This window comes from Panthera pardus, unplaced genomic scaffold (assembly GCF_024362965.1).
Source record: "Panthera pardus isolate Hobbes unplaced genomic scaffold, ASM2436296v1 HiC_scaffold_17, whole genome shotgun sequence".
Classification (NCBI taxonomy): domain Eukaryota; kingdom Metazoa; phylum Chordata; class Mammalia; order Carnivora; family Felidae; genus Panthera; species Panthera pardus.
Window position 1 is genome coordinate 140315538 of NW_026526732.1, and position 12605 is coordinate 140328142.

At 55.3% G+C, this 12605-nt stretch overlaps 1 protein-coding gene across 8 annotated transcripts in view; it reads right to left on the reverse strand.

The window, feature by feature from the left end:
- The window catches only part of FOXP4 (forkhead box P4), a 51337-nt gene that overhangs the window by 22008 nt on the left and 16724 nt on the right, over positions 1-12605 (reverse strand). For all 8 annotated transcript variants that reach the window (XM_053905033.1, XM_053905032.1, XM_053905031.1 and 5 more), the window contains exon 2: positions 10800-11028. In XM_053905033.1, the coding sequence (XP_053761008.1) occupies positions 10800-11012 (213 nt within the window). In that variant the 5' untranslated portion in view covers positions 11013-11028. The remainder of the gene's footprint in view (positions 1-10799; positions 11029-12605) is intronic.

Below are 12605 nucleotides of genomic sequence, written 5' to 3' on the forward strand. Positions count from 1 at the left end.
CTCCCTTGGCTCCTTCGGCCAGTCCCCAGCACGGCCTCCTGCCCAGCGCACTTATGTAATGAAGCATGCTCACCGCAGCTCCCTCACGTCTATCCACCCACACACTTGTTTGTCCCCGTGTGGACTTCTGCTCTCTGACCTCACCACCACCAAGGCAAACCTTACGCAGTGCAATATGGACACGCTCATACACACTCCCCACCCAGCGAATGCTCACGGGGGGCCCACTGCACGTATATACGCGTCCTTCGCGGCCCCTTCTTAACTGCCATTGAACAGCTGAGCCACCCCCAGGCTTAAGCCTAGCTCCCCTTGGCACGGTTTCCAAATACTCACTTGTGTACCTCGGGGCACATGCCCCCCAGCAAACCTGGAGTTCAGATGCCTTCCCCAGTCCCCCAGGTCCTAGACCTTCCCCAGCACCCCCTCCATTCCCCTAGGGAGGTGGCCTGGGCTTTCTTCTCCCAGATTGACTTCAGAAAGTAGAAATCTGACCTGAGTCAAAAGGCTCTGAGGGGCTTTGAAAAGAGGGAGATGGGGTGAGGGAAGGAAGGGAGGTGGCCACGTGGTCATCAGGAAAGAGCCCCTGCCTCTATCTGCCTTAGTGACCTCCTCCAGGTCTATGGGAGTCAGACGGATGCTCTTTGTCCTCCAAAAGTGGAGGTGGGGTAGAGAGGTAGGAGGTCACAGGTCAGGGGGCAAGCTGGGGGAAGAGGAAGGCTTGGAGAAGCTGGCCAGCCCAGGCAACCCAGAGTGGGGAGAGGGGAGCTGCAGGGGAGGGGCTTCCAGGGGAAGTTGGGGGGAGTTGGATTCACTCCCCACAGACTCTCTTGCTTTGTGGTCCCCTGGAGCACGAAATTACAAGATTTGTAGGAAAAAACGACAGGCCTGATAGTCTCAATCGGTGACAGGCCCTTCACTCGCCTTCGTGCCCTCCTCCCACTCGGGGCCTCCCCTGCAGGCCAGGTGACAGGGAGCCCAGCTACAGCCCCACTCACTTCTTCCTTCACATTACTGAGCGCCTGCTGTGTGCCAGGTGCTGAGACACACAGAAGCCAACGCTGGCCTGCCCCAGGACCCGTGGCTGCGGGGCTGTGACGACGGCCGCCCCTCAGAGCCTGAGTAGAGGCGAGCACAGGGCACCACAGCCCGGAGAAGGCAGAGGCACTGGCTGCACTGCCTGGATTCCCGAAGGGCGGGCTCCTCAGGAGGACAGGAGGCTGGCATAGCGACCCCCGCCGTACAGAGGAGTGAAATGGCCCAGCAAGTCCCGGGAGCTTGAAACCATTCCTGGGCTGGCAGCTGGAAAGTCTGGAGGAGCCCACAGGGGCCCTCAGGTCATTAGGGTCAGAGTGCCTGCAGGCACTCCATTCATTCATTCATTCATTCATTCATTCATTCATTTGTTCATTCAGTCTCTCACATTCGTGGCCACCCACCTTGCACAGGCCCTGTGCTCAGAGGAGACAGGGAGGTGATGGTACACAGTGTTGTCTCGTGCAATTTGCTTACAGAGCTCAGCCCTGACCCAACTGAGAGTGGCATGGGTACCATCTAAAAGTCACGCTGTGCGTACCCAGGGTTAAGGGTGATGGGCAGACCCTGGACTTGGGGCCCAAGCTCCCCTCCCCAGATGGCCTGGACAAGGAAGGCCCTGACTGCTGCGTCCTCCAGTGTTGCTCCATTCCCCACTCCCTGCCACCGTCCACACATCCAGAGCCCCAGCTGGGGACAGCACTCTGGAAACTAGGGGTTCCCTCTGGCCCAGGATTCCCTCCTCCAGGGCGGTCACCCAAGGGATCAGGTAGAGCTGAGACTTTCTAAAGCCCCACCTGACTCCTAGCCACCACTCTGACATGCCAGGCATCCTCAATACTGGCTGCTGGCCCTGAGGCCTGATGACATCACCACTGCCTGCTGCTGAGAGCCGTGGGCAATGATGGCCCCCAACCCTGGACAGATCCAGCCCCACCTTCTCTGCTGATGCCGACCAGGTCATAGCCCCTCTGAAGACACCGATGTTATGAAATGTACCTGTGAGCCCCCTCCCCAGCAGCAGGCACACCTGCGAAATTCACTTTGGTCTAGGCTGAACAGGGTTGGCAGGGCAGGTGGACAAAGAGCTAGCATCGGTATAGGGCCTTCTAGATCTTGCTGAAGCACGGGTCACTGTCTCCATCTTACAGACAAGGAAACTGAGACCCAAGGTCCCGCGGCCAGGAAATGGAGTCCACACACCTCTGATGCCCCAGCTCCCTTCACCCACTGGAGGGCCTTCACGATGCTGTGCATGGTCTCTCAGGGCCTGTGAATCTCTCCCCTAAGCCTGTGTGCTTTCCGCTGTCTACGTGTGAAAGGGAGGTAAAACTGGTTCAGGCCAGTAGACACGACCAAGGCAGGACTCTTCAGAAAGCCAGGCTCAATGTCCCTTCCCTGAGGGCCAGAGATATCCGAAGACAGCCTTGGGTGGCAAAAGGCATTCAGAATCCCACACCAAGGAGGAGCCATCATGGCAAACCTAGGAGGGAGGGAAGGAGAGGGAGAGGGGGCTCAGGGGCAGAATAGAAAACTTGGAGTCATCTGGCCTCTTAAATCCCCTCTCTCCACCCCTTGGACCTAAAACCTAATCTTCAGCTCTGGGGGACTTGGGCGGATAAGGTCTAGTTTTCCTCAAAAGGAGGCAGCGGTGGGCCATTCAGTTCATGGACGCTGGTGGACATCTGGATGCACATCCCGGCTCCACCATACACTGGGTGACCTTGGGTAAGTCACCTCACCTCGCTGAGCTTCAGCTTCTGTCTCTGCAAAGTAGGAAGAACCCTGTCCTTAACCCCCAGGGTTGTTGTGAAGCGTACACGAGGCACATGGTAGTACTTACCACAGTGCCTGGCGCCCAGCGGGCCCTGAGCGGACATCAACTTTTGTCGTTACTATTAATCTGCCACCTTCCCAGGCAGCTCCCGGTCACTTGTCCAGTGCCACCCAGCAGGACTTGCTAACCAAACCCTCCTCAGGGCTACACCGCCCCCCTTTCCCCCTCAAGCCTAAGAACGGTCTTGCTAATGAAGGCGAACTCTCCTCCCCCCACCGCCCATTCAGAAGTCATTAGCAGGATCTCCACAATTAGGAACAAATGGCTTATAACGGACAGGCATCCAGGGAGGGCGGCTGGGATGGAGGGGAACGAAGCCAGAGCTCTGAGGGCCACGGGGGCCCGCTCTGAAAAGAAAAACAAGTCTCGGAGCAGTAGGGTCTCCGCTCCGCAGGATGAGACCACACCCTCATTTCTGTCTCTGGAAATTCAGCGGGGAGGGACAGGCATCCTCTCCATGGGAGCCAGGTGCAGGGCTGTTCACTGGCCCCTTCCCCAGGCTGAGGATTAGGAGGGCGGGGATGGGGTGCTCAGAGACAAGCCTGAAGGGCTGAACTTTGAGAATGGAGCGGCAGAATCAGCCAGACCTGGCAGGCTGGAAGCGTTAGAGCCATCTGGTCTCGTGTTTTCTAAACTGCTGGTCATGAGCTAATGGTGGGTCATAATATCAATGTAGGGGGTCCAAAAAATAGGGACACACACACCAGTATGTAAGAAAGCATCAGAGTTATTAGGGTAAGCATAAGTATTGTTTCATGGAATGGTGTGTGCTAGGGCTCCACGTAAAATGTATCTCTTACGGTAGCTCTTAAGCTAAATGGTTTGTGAAGCATAGCTGTGGTTTGCTTCATAGAGGTGGCGATGGAGACACAGAGAGGGGCAGCGACATGCCCGAAGCCACACCGGAGCGGAAGCAGAGCCTGAATGGGCTCTGTGCAGGGAAGAGGAACCAGGAGCGGCCAGGCAAGATGGAGGACCTTCTAGCAAATTCTGGTTCCATTTGGATCGTGGTGAGGGGCGGGCAAAATAAAATCCAAACTTCTTTTGTCTGCATATAGCTAATTTGGGCAAAACTGAGAGAGAAATTATCTTGATATAGTTACTTTCAACTGGGGCTGGCTAGATTTAGGGGAAGGGGCATGAGGAGGTGATGGGGGGGTGGGGGGGGTGGGTTAGCCTATCCCAAACCCAAAGAGAGCCCCAGGAAAGCCCATCACCTGTCCCCCGCCGCATGGCCACAGTAGGACTCTCTATTCACTTATTGATAATTCAGCGAGTATTTGTGAAGCCCCATGGGGCGCTCGCACTGTCCTAGACACCGGGGACACGGGGCATTTGCTTTAACGGGGATTACATTCTAATGGGATGAAGCATATACTAAAGCAAAGCCAAGCGGGTGAAGACATGGTGGTTAGCGTCACACAGAGAGGCTGGCCAGGGAAGGCCGCTGTGAGGGTGGGGAGGGAACCCTTTCAGGAGAGTCTTCGTGGTGAACAAAAGAGCCCTGACGTGGGACTCAGCTGGGAGCATTATAAACTATGAAGGCCAGTTCAGCCGTGCTGAGTGACCTAAGAGGAAGTCCCAGAGGTGAGCAGGAGCCAGATCATGGAGGGACCGTGGTTTTCTTTCTCTCTTTGAAAACATTTTTTTAACATTTATTTATTTATTTTTGAGAGCGAGAGAGAGCACGAGCACAAGCAGTGGAGGGGCAGAGAGAGAGAGAGAGAGAGAGAGAGAGAGACAGAGACAGAGAGAGGAAGACACAGGATCCAAAGCAGGCTGCAGGTTCCGAGCTGTCAGCACAGAGCCTGATGCGGGGCTCGAACCCACGAACCGTGAGATCATGACCTGAGCTGAAGTTGGACGCTGAGCCACCCAGGTGCCCCATCTTTCTTTCTTTTTTTTTAATTAAAAAAAAAAAAAAAAAAAAAAAAAAATATATATATATATATATATATATATTTTAGAGAGAGTGTGTGTGAGTGGGGAAGAGGGGCAGAGAGAGAGAGGGAGAGAGAGAGAGAATCCCAAGCAGGTTCCACGATCAGTGCGGAGCCCTACATGGGGGCTCGATCCCATAACCCTGGGATCATGACCTGAGCCGAAATCAAGGGTCAGATACTCACTGCATCTGGGCAATACTTCATGCTTGAGGAAAAAATGCCAGAGGATTTTAAGGAGGGAGTGATATAATCTCTGAGGGTAGATACATAACCCACTCCTAGTAAACAGTAGGTGCTTAATAAGAACTTGTTGATTTGAATTAAATAGGAAGCATTTTTTGGTCTACTGCTTGAAATGCAAGTCCTCTGAGGCCAGAGAGTGGAGGAAAGGGGCCCAGGGAGAAGGGTCAGAGGTCAGTGGTCCCAACCACTAAAGGTACTGACCTAGAGAGATCCAGGTTCTCTACCAGCCCTGCTTTGTCCTCCAGCAGAGACATAAAAATTAAATGACACAGAGAAGGGGGGCAAGGAGGATGGGGAAGAGGAGACCATAAAACCCCCGAAGTGATTCTACACCTTTTTCCCTTGGAAAAAAAAAAAAAAAAAAAAAAGCTTTTTGGAAAGGCTGTAAATTTTTTTTACACCAACCTCGTAAAAATGACATCGGCGCATTCTCAAATTAGAACCATTAAAATGAAAACCAGCAACGCACTGATACAAGCAGGCCCAGCCCACGTGGGTGGGAGACTCGGAGCCTGGGTGCACAGCCGGGTTTCAGGCCCCTTTTCTCACCAACGCCAGGAATGGCCGGCCTCCCACCTCCGGGAGATGAGAATTAACAAGTGACCCCAACTGCTCTGAAGCGGCTAAGGGGCTCCTCTGTGGCTCCCTCATTCCCTCCTGGCTCTGCGGGGGTGGCTTGATCGCTTGGGACGCCTCCCAGACCCACAGCAGCTGTGGGGTCTCTGGAAGTGGGTGTCTCTCCAGGTCTGGGATCAGAGCCACTGTGCGCCCAGCTGCTACCCTCACACCAGTGCTTCTATAGGGAGCTCAAGTGTGGGGCACAGAGCGGGACATGTAGGGGCATGCGAGTCCCTTCCCAAGGACTCTCACCGGGCTTCTCAGAATAAAGGGGCTCCCCTGGTGCAAAACTAGCTGGCCCACCAAGGGGTAGCCCTGGGATGTGACCCTCTCCACTTTAATCTTTCACACTCAGAAGAGGAAACATTCAGCCACCACTCCCCCATATTCTCCCTTCTGTCTCCAAATTCCCAATGAGTAAGGACAAGAACCCTGGGGTTGGCATGGGAAAGAGGAAGTCTCAGAATTCCATACCAGAAGGGAAGGCTAGCGGTAGAGTGGGCTGGTTCCCTCCCAGTCCCAGCAAAGCAAGGACCTGGGCCCCTTTTCCTGGGCCCCTTTTCCTGGGCCCAGGGCCTCTCCTCTGCCTTTTCCACCCTTCTTGCCCTAGCACCCTCCTGGGGACTTGGAGGCAGACACATAAAACAGGGTGGCCTTTGGCTTAGTAACCCAGGAAGGATATAAGAAGGGGGTTAAGGCCTTCTCCCTGCACAACCCCAAAGAATGCCTTCCCGCTGGGCCCTACTCACCGGCCCTCTGTTCCAGCAACGGTGGGAAAGTAGTTTCCACATGCTATGCTACAGCTGTTGGAGAGTCAAGGGCTTCACTGACAAGTTCCTAAGTCTCCTCTCTGGGGTGCTGGGGCCCCAACTCTCCCTTCAGGCCCCCCGCCCCCGCGCCTCCTGGGGAGGAGCTCATTCTACCAAAAGAAGAGTCCAAAAGGTGTGGGACCAGAGAGGAAGAGTAAATCTGGGGCATGAGTCCCAGGGAGAAATGGGCCCCAGACCCGAAGGCTGAAGACCACTGAGGACTTGTGTGAGGTGGGGGGTGTCTGTGCTAATTCACCCTAGAAGGCTCCCCTTTCCACCCCATCCCCCTAAGTAGCCTGGGCAGAGGACAGCCAGATGGGGGAAGGAAACAAAAATGTCTTCCATTCTTCTTTTCCTCCTCGCCCTGACGTCCCCCCACCCCGACCATCTCTTAGGAGGGGGTGAGTTAAAAGCCCATTAATGTGCAGAGCCCCCCAACGTCTTTGAATCTCCTCACAGGATGTGAACAGGGTGGGATTTGGCCTCGGTTGCCACAGCAACTGTGGTGGGAGTTCCCAGACGCTAGGCAACCCTCCTGTGACCCTCGCTGACCTGTCACCCCCGAAACCCGAGGACAATGGAAGTGCAGGCTCCGGAGGCCCAGGACGCCTTTCAGCGCAGCCGCCAGCAGCCCTGCCAGCCCCCACCCTGCCTGGCCCAGCCCTCCCGGCCCCAGGTCCAGCTCTCCTGGGCCAGAGCGGCCTGGCCCGACCCCAAGGCCTCTGTAGGCCCTCCACCTCCCACACTCGTCCCGGCCCTCACTGCCCCCCATCACAGAGCTCAAAGGGTATCCGTGCAGTCCCTGGGGAAAGCCCCCACACACTGGGAACATTTCATACAGGTGAAGCCAGAATAGGAGGAAATGCAAGGGCAACCTTCAAAGAAAAAAGCCATCAGAGGGAAATAAGGGAGGAAGGAGCCATGAGGAAGGAGACTCTGCCTTGGTGAAGGAAGGGGACGGGAACGGGAGGTGGCTGGCAGGTCTGTTGGGTCCAGGGTATTCTTTAATAGCTGCTGGGGATCATCACCTCCAGCTGGCTGGCCAGCAGGGTGCTGGTATAAATAAGGTTCGATGCTTGTTTGCTGAATGAATGCACACTCCAAGGCCTTCTTCTCGGGGAACGTTCTCCATAAGGGGGTGAGATTGGAGACCCCACGAAAGCCCCAAGGACAGAGTGGAGGTGGTGTGGCTCTATCACTCATCCATAAGCGGGTTGACAGGAGGGAGCCGGAAGCTGGGGCCTTGACGGCTGAAACGGGGCAGCCGGCCACGGACCCTCTCTCTAGTCAGATGGGGCCTGGCAGCCACGCCATGTCACCCCCTTACTCCCACCCCCCAGCCTCTGTTTAAACAAGCTCCCGGCCTGCTGTTGCATGGAAACGAGTGCCTGATCTTGTTCCAAAGTGATGCGGCCACCGTCTCTAGTACTGTTTGTTTCAGCCTGAAGTCCTGTCACTGGCCTGACTTCTGACTTGCCCTGTTTATCTCTCTCTCCTCTGTCAACTCATTACTCCCAAAGGCTAAGACTGCATTTCCAGGGCTTGTTTACCTAGAGTGGAGGGACAGAGACCAACAGGCAGATGGAAACAGGGAGAGGGGCTTGGCGGCCCAAGGAGGCGGGATGGGACTAATGCACAGACTGTACACCCACCCCCAACCTCCCTCTACAGTGGCTCCTTAGGGCCGGCAGTGTTGCTTTTGTTTGTTTATTTTAAGAGCTTTTAGGGTTGGGAATAGAGTCCTCTCATACACTCACCAGCAGACGTTTAATTTAGCACCTACTATGCTCCAGGTCTTACTCCCTCCACTTCCTACAAGGGACTGTGTGAGGTGGCAGCAGCCAAAAGGAGGCTGTGTTGAGCCCTGAACTAGGAATTGGGAGACCTGAGGTCTAGCTGCAGCTGTTCCTGTGTCACCTGGACCAGCCAGTGCCCCCCTCACCTGTGAAATGGGAATAATAGTAACACCCACTTCCCAGGGCTGGGGAGGCAGCTAAATGACACCATGTAGGAGAAAGACCCAAAGCACCAAACAGAGGCAAGGTATTTGTTGGTTTGTCCTCAAAGGACTTCCTGGATGGGATGGAGGAGAGGGAGGAGGAACCCGTTGGGCCAGGCTTTCTTCCCTAGTTATTCTACTCCACAAACAATCAGGAACATTTGTTGTTGGGGGTACCAGAGAGTGTTACCCCTGAAGCTTTCCTCAAAGCCTTGCTCGTACGGGGGTAGAAGGACCGTCCACAGACTTTCCTTTTAATTGAAACATTTATAATTGTAATTTTGCAGGGTTCTCTCATAGTTTGGAGCCAATAGAACCTTTTTAAAGTCTCAAATATTTTCCTTGGCCCCAGGCCCCAGGCCCATAGTGAGCCCAAATGGATAAAACAGCCGTCCGCCTGCCTCCAAAGCTCCACCCCAGTTTATTTGTGAAACAGATATAGGATTTTCCAGGACTTTGGGATAGTCCCCAAAACAAACAGGAATAACTAGAACGTGGAATATAGATGGCAAAACATGGCTTGTGTGCAATGCAGAATGAAGAAACCTGATCAGTACAGACAGTTCTGTCTCTCCCTGCCCTACACATCTCCCCAGTTATAGAGATATCTGTGTTTACTCTGCAGTTTTAAGTAATTGTTTTAAAAGACACTTTCCAGTTTCAGTATTCCCCCCACAGCCCATCCCCCACCACATTCAAATCTTTCCTAGCTCTGTGTGCATAGAGGTGAGGGAGGGGAAGAGGTGGCTGTATAAAATGGGTGGCCTTGGAGACTTCCGGTGGGGTGTGTTTGTTATTTTCCTAAGGGGTAGGTTTTGCCCTTTGACATTCTGTCCCCGGTAGGTGGCACAGACTCTGAGGTTCTCTTCCGCAGAGATCCTGCTTAGGAAGTCTTGGGAGATGCCAGCAAACTCCCCAGGGCTATCTCCCCAGGGAAAGGTGACAGGTCCTTCCTGTTCCCGTGTCCGTAGTCTGCAAGAGGAAGTGATTTCTAAAGTCCTCAGTTCGGTTAGTATCCACATCAACCACGCACTGTGTGCAGGGATCTCACACTCAAATTGCACCTGATCCTAAAAACCCTGTACTTTAGGGTGTCAAGGAGGCCAAGGCTCAGGGAGGGCCCATGACTAGGTCAAGGTCACACTGCTGGTAAGAGGCTGGCTGGGACTTAACCTGGGTTTGTTCAGTTTGTGTTAGTGGTGGCTGAGCAACTCAGTACAGGGTACTGGGCTTCCAGTCTGACCTTGGGTTCCACAAGTGTGGTGGGAAAGGGCCCCTTAGGGGCTATGCAGTTGAGGGAGGAGCCCCAGCGTGAGCCTGGGAGAGATCGTGAGGGCAATATGGGTGCACACATCTGTGCACGCTTGAGGCATGGGCGGGGACTACATGTAGACCCGACTTTTCCACATTCCCAGCAGAGCCCCCAAGGGGCTGTGCCGCCAGTGTGCCTGGCTGAGCAGTCAAATGAGAGGAGAATCCCAAGGCTGAGGCTGGCTGGGCCGGTTCTCCTGAACTTGTCAAGCATGATTCTCCATTTTTCCAGGGGTGGGGCCATGGGGCCAGGGCCTGGGGCCCCTGCTCTGTCATCATCCAACCAGGCTCCCCACCCCAGAGCCTCTGGAACGTCAGCAGCTGGTCTTAAACTCCTGAACTCTGCAGTTGAGGGTGGGAATGACGAAGGGGGGAAATGGGAAGGGGGACGCAGATAGGGATCCCCAGTCTGAGCCCTAAAAATGGAGGCCTGACTTTGCCTGTTGCTCTTGGCCTTTTCCTAGCTGCTTTGGACTCTGGTGCCTGGAAGTTTAATTTCTTCACAGCTTGGGTCAGGGGCCCAGGCAGACATGGAGGTGGGGAATGTTTTACAATACAAATAAAGTGAAGACAGTGTATACACAGCCCCCTTCCTCCAAGGGGCATGCACCTAAAGTGGGGTCTCCCTCTCCCAACGCTGTTCACTTAGCCAGTGTGCAGGAGGAGAGCCCAGGCGCCCAGCCATCCCAGACGCACACTCTCCAGCCTACTGCCCAGGCATCTGTCTTGGTGGGTCCTTCTGAGACTGCCCTAAGCTCCCTGACCTCGGGGCCTCCTGGGTCCCACTTCTCCTGGGAGCCCCCGATCTCCCTCTGCCTGCCCCAAGGTGGCCACTAGAATTCGAGGGAGCAGGAGTCCTTGGAGGGCTGGCCCTTTTCAAGAAGGTTGAAAGTGAGGCTGCTGGGCAGTCAGCCTGGGGCCCACGTCGACGTCAGGAGGGAGAGGGAAGAGGCCAGGCAAGCCCCCTCTCCTCCCGGTGGCCGGGAAGGGGCGGCTGCTCCTACCTGTTGCTGCTGGAAGTGCAGCAGCTCCGCGGGGCTCATCTCGCCGTTGCTGTCGGCGCCCCCAGCCGCGTCCCTGCCCGCGCCGCCTCCGCCGGTGCCCGAAGCCCCGGCCCCGCCGCCGCCGCCACCATCCGCCTGCCCGGAGATGCTGCCCACGCCGTTCTGACCAGACGGAGCCGACCTGATTGTCTCCGAGGCGGATTCCACCATCATGTCGCTCTAGCGGGACCTAGTGGGGGAGGAGAGACGTGGGGGAGGGGCTGAGACTCCAGGCTGGACAGGGTTCTACCCCAGGGGCGGCCACCGAAACCCCTCATCAACACCAACAAAAAGCCCCTTAACCATACCCCTCCCCCCCCCCCCCCCTGCAACATCACACTACCGCTATCCTCCCCAGTCCTAGGGCATCGCCTCCTCCTCAACCTCCTGGAAGCAGCTCCTGGGAACCCTCTTGGGGGGCGGCCCCCCCTCCCAATGTCACCCTCTCCCCTCGGCCCCAGGGAGGGGGCAGCTTCAGGCTGAGGCGACCCCACTGCCCTCCTCCCCCACATTTTCTAGACTTCCAGGAGACCTTGGCAGGGAAGGGGAGGAGGTGATGCTTTCACCCCTGCCCCTGGGGAGGGTGGCATCAGAAACCTGTTTTGGCCTCTCCCTCCAGGCCAGGGCCGTGGGGAAGCTAGGGTCCAGCTAGGATAGCAAAGGGATAGGTTGCACCCCAGCCCCACCAACATGAATGACCTCTCTGTATGTTCCCCATAGATAGAGACCAACCAGGGCAGGGCCTCCTTATAGGGTCTCCTTCCCCAGGACCCAGAAAGGCTCTAATCTATGTTTGTTCCATAGTAAAAATGGTTGCCCTTTTGCCCAGCACCTACTGGGAGCCACTCAGGTGGGCCTGGAGGTGTGCAGGGAAGGCAGCCAGTGGTCCCACGTCTCTGACCTTCCATTCTAAAGCCCTCAGCCCAGCACCTGGCCAAAAGTAGACACCCAATAACGTTCACTGTTTCTACAAGCACCATGGTTCCTTCTTTTACCGATGGGAAAACCGAGAGTCCAGAAAGGTCGGGGCAAAGAGTCAAGGTCTGAATCCTGTGCCCTCCCTCCCTCCCTTCCCTAGCTGCTTTTCAACGAGTGGTGGAAACATTCCCAGAAAGAGAGGGAATGTTTGGAGTGGTCAAAGGTAGCCAGGCAAAGGAGGAGGCCCGAGCTTCCTTCTACCACTCAAGGAGGTTCCCACATCTTTGGGGCAGGGGCAGGGGGCATGTAGGAGCACACTGTGACGCAGATAGGGGGCTTTAGCATCCAGGGCTGCTTTCAAAGTCTGCAGTGTCCCCAGTCCCCGGCTATCCCCAAAGCCATAGTCCCTTGAGAGGAACGTGGATTGCAGTTAAAAGGGACCTGGTTGGTACCCATCACTGATCTTTGACTCAGGTCTTAAACTCCCTTAAACCTCGGGTGCCTGGCTGGCTCAGTCGGAAGAGCATGTGACTTCTGATCTCAACGGGCCCCACGTTGGGTATAGAGATTACTTAAAAAACAACAACAACAAACTCAGCCCTAACCCTCAGTTTGTCTGTAAAAGTTATTAATTTCAGCCTCTTAAGAGTTCTGTGAGGAGTAAATACAACAGTACACGTAAACCACTCAGGGGTATCTACTCCAATCCACCCCTTCTCCACCTGCCCTATTTGTAAGGCTGAAGACTCTCAGGCTTAGAGAGGCCAAGACCACATAGAGCTTGAGGAGTCTATGGAAGCCAGCCAGTGTTCTTTCTTCCCTTCTTGATCCCTTTTTGGCCTAGGCAGA